This window comes from Colobus angolensis, unplaced genomic scaffold (genome assembly GCF_000951035.1).
Source record: "Colobus angolensis palliatus isolate OR3802 unplaced genomic scaffold, Cang.pa_1.0 Scaffold250, whole genome shotgun sequence".
Classification (NCBI taxonomy): domain Eukaryota; kingdom Metazoa; phylum Chordata; class Mammalia; order Primates; family Cercopithecidae; genus Colobus; species Colobus angolensis.
In genome coordinates this window covers 1,449,447-1,455,472 of record NW_012115711.1, presented here as the reverse complement: position 1 = coordinate 1,455,472, position 6,026 = coordinate 1,449,447, and the positions used below count along the sequence as shown (strand labels likewise).

The 6,026-nt window shown below is 36.8% G+C and overlaps 1 protein-coding gene across 1 annotated transcript in view; it reads left to right on the top strand.

The window, feature by feature from the left end:
* Positions 1-6,026, top strand: part of WNK3 (WNK lysine deficient protein kinase 3) — a 173,585-nt gene that overhangs the window by 115,425 nt on the left and 52,134 nt on the right. Inside the window, exons 12-15 of the mRNA XM_011946574.1 lie at positions 1,008-1,155; positions 3,129-3,245; positions 5,173-5,328; positions 5,410-5,461. Coding sequence (XP_011801964.1) covers positions 1,008-1,155; positions 3,129-3,245; positions 5,173-5,328; positions 5,410-5,461 — 473 coding nt within the window. The remainder of the gene's footprint in view (positions 1-1,007; positions 1,156-3,128; positions 3,246-5,172; positions 5,329-5,409; positions 5,462-6,026) is intronic.

The window sequence follows — 6,026 nt, the reverse complement described above, 5'->3', positions numbered from 1 at the left end:
TCTCGATCTCCTGACCTTGTGATCCACCCGTCTCGGCCTCCCAAAGTGCTGGGATTACAGGCTTGAGCCACCGCGCCCGGCCTAAAAAACTCTTAAGGGTAGTATTAATGTATCTTCTTCCACTACTTATATTTATGCAAATTCTTTGTCATATGGACATAAAAAATTTAGGAGTTATTTTTATCTCTTCTTGTACATTTATATATAGATGCTTCATGAGTTGTTTTTAGGAGAAATAACTTGCTTAAATTAATTTGAAAGATATCTGTTTCAAAAAGATGTCTGAAACTTAGAGCTTGTAATTTAAATTCCAAATGTGTTTATTGAAATTTTTTTATTGAAATATGTTTGAGTTTAAATAAAAACCTGAAAAATGCCTTTGACACAGATAAACTAAAAGGCAGCCTCCCCTTTCATAATAATATTGATGTAGACCTGTAAAATGTAAATAATTAGAATGAATAATGTTGAGCTCTTTTTACATCATTCATTTTCATTTCTTGTTCTGCCTCCTGCAGAACACTATTCTTGTCTCCCATACCTGGTCTACCCTGTTGAGTTCATTACATAAACAGGTATATTTTGAGTGATAATTTGTTTTGGTTTTAGAAGTTTTATTTGAAGATATAAATAAAGTAACCCCTAAACAAACAAGATAAAACCGATCAAGAGCACCCCATAATAAAAGGTTTCACAGAGATCTATCACTGGCAGTGTTTTTCTTTCATTCTCATCACTGTGAGATGTTTGCTAAATAAATACAGTGTGATCTTAATTTTTCAGCTTTTTGAAAAGGCTTTATTGAAATATAATTCACACACCATTTAAAGTGTGTAATTTAATGGCTTTTAGTATATTCACAGAGTGGTGCAGTCGTAACTTTTAAAAAGATTGTAGTATTTATTAATTTTTCTTAAACTCATTATTTATGGTTTTATAATTGGGAGTTTTTCTTAGAATTTTACTGTCAAGACTGGAATGAGTTACTTTTTTAAAAATATTACTAGCTTGAATCAAGATATGGCAACTATGAAGGAAAACATCAGTAGCCCTGATAACCCAAGTGGAAATGGCAAACAGGATCGGATGAAACAGAGAAGAGCTTCCTGTCCCCGACCAGAGAAGGGGACTAAATTTCAGCTCACCGTCCTTCAGGTCAGTTTGTAAATATGGTTTGGTTAAGAGTACATATAGAGGTCTGGAGGGTCAGAGAGGGGCAGTGCTACAGAAGTGAGTTGTAGAATATTGTGAAACCTTCTCTAAACTAACCTTTTCTCCATTAAAGACTTTCCAATATGAGTATTATGTGTTCATTGTTAAACTTAGGAAATATAAGAAAGAAAATAAAATCTACTTGTAACCACCATTCAGAGATAGCTCCTATTAATGTTTTAGTTTGTTTTTCTCTCTTTTTCCTGTATGTACATGTAGTGTTTTACATTATTAAGGTTGTAATAGTACTAGTAATAGCAGTAAAAATCTATTGAGTTCTTTTGTGGTAGGCACCCTAAATGTTATCCATGCATTTTATCATTTAATCCTTCAATAACCCTGTATGATATAGGTCGTAGTGTATACTTATCTTTACAAATGAAGATACTAAAGATCAGAGGAGTGGGCCGGGCACAGTGGCTCACACCTGTAATCCCAGCACTTTGGGAGGCCGAGGCCGGTGGATCATCTGAGGTCAGGAATTTGAGACCAGCCTGACCAATATGATAAAATCCCATCTCTATTAAAAATACAAAAATTAGCTGGGCATGGTGGTGCATGCCTGTAATCCCAGCTACTCGGGAGGCTGAGACAGGAGGTTGCGGTGAACCGAGATTGCGCCATTGCACTCCAGCCTGGACAACAAGAACAAAACTCCATCTGAAAAAAAACCAAAAAATCAGAGGAGCAAAGTAATTTGCCTAAGATCACTCAACTAGCAAGTGATAATGTCAGATCTGAACCTAAATCAGACTTTAAAGCCCATATCTCTCTAACCAACGTGATGTATATTTCAGTTGACTGCTTCAACCTATATATAATTTTATATCCTGTTTTTTTTTTTTTTTTTTTTGAGACGGAGTCTTGCTCTGTCGCCCAGGCTGGAGTGCAGTGGCCGGATCTCAGCTCACTGCAAGTTCCGCCTCCCGGGTTCACGCCATTCTCCTGCCTCAGCCTCCCGAGTAGCTGGGACTACAGGCGCCCGCCACCTCGCCCGGCTAGTTTTTTTGTATTTTTTTAGTAGAGACGGGGTTTCACCATGTTAGCCAGGATGGTCTCGATCTCCTGACCTCGTGATCCGCCCATCTCGGCCTCCCAAAGTGCTGGGATTACAGGCTTGAGCCACCGCGCCCGGCCTTATATCCTGTATTTTTAAAAACCTAGTATATCATGTATGCTTTTCTGTATCATTAATTTTTCGATAACATGACATTTTAAATGGTTACATTAGATAGCTGCTTATACAGAGAAATAACTTAATCATTCCCTATGTTCTTGGTTTATGTTCTTTCTTTCCATCTTTTTCCCAGTCTGTCCTTTTTCTAACTTGCTGTCTTTTACTCTTTTTGGCTGTCTGTATATCTTTGCAACAAAATCCTTGAACATAAATCTTTGTATCTATCCCTGATTATTTCCTTATTAGATCCATAGGAGTCGGATTCATGGGTCAGAATATGAAGATTTTTTAAATTTCTAGATATGTGTTGCTAGATTGCTGTCCATAAAGATTGATCCAGTTTACATTTCCATTCGCAATGCCTCTTCTTTTGCTTAGTCAATTTATAGATTAAGAGAATTTTGGAAATTAATTATTAAATTTAAATCTTTGCATTGCAGATAGCTCTAGTGACTATTATAACTTTTTTTTGCTTTCTTATAAAAGTTGTATTGTTTTCTTTACCACAGGATCACATTTATAACTTATTTTTTACTGAGTAACTTGAACCTGTTAGATTAGTCATAGAATGGCTGTTTAGATGGTATTCCACCAAGGGAAAACATAGTCTTTTTAGATTCTGAACTATTTAAGCCATTTTCCACATATATTGTATGTGAACTAGTGTAGATGTTCCCTGCACAATTTGCAAAGAAAAGACAGTGACTGACTCTTAAACCAGTGAAATGTTTGTACTCAGGTATCAACCTCTGGAGATAACATGGTAGAGTGTCAGCTGGAGACACACAACAACAAGATGGTCACCTTCAAGTTTGATGTTGATGGTGATGCGCCAGAAGATATTGCAGACTATATGGTAAGTACAGTAAGACCAAATTATCTTCCCTTCAGCATTCTGTCTTTTTTCCCCTATAATTCTGTCTCCATTTATTTTGAGCCATCATTTTTTAAAGAGTACGATTAGTTTTAAAAGTTTGTACAGAGCTAAATTGGGTTATCATCAAGTGTAAATCACTGCATCTCCTCCAGTTTCATTATATTTATCTGGAAAATATGCGGAGGTTTCATTTAGAGATAATATAGATAAATGGTTCTTATCTCTGAGTGCATGTGAAAATCACTTGACAAGCTTTTTAAAAACAATTGTATTGCCTGGTCCCTTGATTAAATCAGAATATTTGCAGGTGAGGCCCAAGCATCAATAGTTTGTAAAGCTCCCCAGGAAATTTTACTTTTTTATTTTTATTTTTTTAGTTTATTTTTTGCTGGGCACAGTGGCTCATGCCTGTAATCCCAGCACTTTGGGAGGCCTAGGCAGGAGGATCACTTGAGCCCAGGAGTTTAAGACCAGCCTAGGCAATGTAGTGAGTGAGACCTTGTCTTTACAAAAAATTTAAAAATGCCAGATGTGGTGGCCACACTTGTAATCCCAGCACTTTGGGAGGCTGAGTGAGGACGATTGCTTGAGCCCAGGGGTTTGAGGCTGTAGTGAGCTATGATCATGTCACTGCATTCCAGCCTGGGCAGCAGAGCAAGTCCCTGTCTCAAAAAAAAGTTATCTTTTATTATTTTTATTTTTGATAACAGGCTTTGAAAAAGCTAAACCCCCAGGTAATTCTTTTTTTTGTTTGTTTGTTTGTTTTTTAAAATTTTTTGGGTACATAGAAAGTTTATATATTTATGAGGTATATGAGATATTTCGATATAGGTATACAATGTGTAAGAATGATGTAAAGGTAAATGGGGTATCCCTCCCCTTGTAATTCTTTTTTTTTTTTTTTTTTTTTTTGAGATGGAGTCTCGCTCTCTCCCCTAGTCTGGAGTGCAGTGGTGCGATCTCAGCTCACTGCAAGCTCCGCCTCCCAGGTTCACACCATTCTCCTGCTTCAGCCCCCCAAGTAGCTGGGACTACAGGTGCCCGCCACGACACCCGGCTAATTTTTTGTATTTTTAGTAGAGATGGGGTTTCACAGTGTTAGCCGGATTGGCCTTCCCTTGTAATTCTAACGTGTTAGCCACTGATCTAACATCTTGCATGTTATTGTTTCATTTAGTTTTTAATATTTTCTTTGAATTTTTAGGCTTAAGTTAGTATTTCTTCCCCCTTTATTTTATTTATTTTGTATTATTTTCTAGGTTACTTTTGCATCTTCCCCTTTTTTTGATGGGGATAGGACTAGAATGGCAGGAAGAGTTCATATAATGCTTTTTGTTTCTGCCAGCTTTCTTTGTGTATGCGTTTCTAGCCAAGCAGAATTAAACATTTTAAAAGTCAATTATTTCATCAGTTTTGTTCTTGTTTAACATAGTATTTTCTGAACTGTCTCTTCTTTCGTTCTTTTCAGGAATGTTTAACCTAATTAGTGGTCTTCTGAGCGTTTTTTTTTTTTTTTTTTTTCGGAGACAGAGTCTCCCTCTGTTGCCCAGGCTGGAGTGCAATGGCATGATATTGGCTCACTGCAACCTCCGCCTCCTGGGTTCAAGCAATTCTCCTGCCTCAGCCTCCCAAAGTGCTGGGATTACAGGCATGAGCCACCGTGCCTGGCTAATTTTGTATTTTTAGTAGAGACAGGGTTTCTCCATGTTGGTCAGACTGGTCTTGAACTCCCGACCTCACGTGATCTGCCTGCTTCGGTCTCCCAAAGTGCTGCAATTACAGGCATTAGCCACCGGGCCTGGCCCTATTTTCTTTCTTTACATGGTAGTCACTATTTATATAATATTATAACTTTGAATAAACTACATTCACTCTCATGAATAGACTTACTTTTACTTTTGGGCAGGTTGAAGATAACTTTGTGCTAGAAAGTGAGAAAGAAAAGTTTGTAGAAGAATTGAGAGCTATTGTAGGTCAAGCCCAGGAGATCCTTCATGTCCACTCTGCCACAGAAAGAGCCATTGGAGTTGATTCTATTACTGTGGATGCCAACAGTAGCCAGGTGAGAACAATTGTTTAGCAAACAGATCTTCTCAGATATGAATCAGGAACATTTTAATTTATCTATTCATTTTTAATTCAGACAGGGTCATCTGAACAAGCACAGATAAATTCTACATCTACTCAAACCAGCAGTAAGTATATTTAGTAAAATTTACCATTTGGTTTTTGAAGCAAGACATTTGAAAACTTTTAACACACCTTCATTGGGAAAGATGTTAGCCAATAAATTAATTTGGTAACTTATTATTAGTGTAGGTTTTCTCACACTTTGAAAGGGCCAGAGGTAATAATCCATCCCCTGACTTTTCCTCAAGTGTTGGTTCTTTATCTGATTGATTTATTTTTGAGTTGTTGGGTGGTAATGTTACCAGAAAAGCAGTCACAGTACTGATGACCTTAAATGGCATAACTGTTTGAAACTTAACTAGTAAGTTATTTTTTTCTGATTTGAGATGGATAGAAACTTTTTAACAAAAGTCATCATTTTCTAAGTTTGCCTCATGTTTCAATAGTCATTCATATCTTGATTTTATTCTACTAACGATGAATGATGTGCTTCTACTTGCTCTGGTCACTGATAACTTTTAGTAAATCAGATGCCAGATAAACCTCCAGAAATGAAAACTAGGGTCTTCTGTTTTCTTTTCTGATGACTTTTTTTTTTTTTTTTTTTTTTTGAGACGGAGTCTTGCTCTG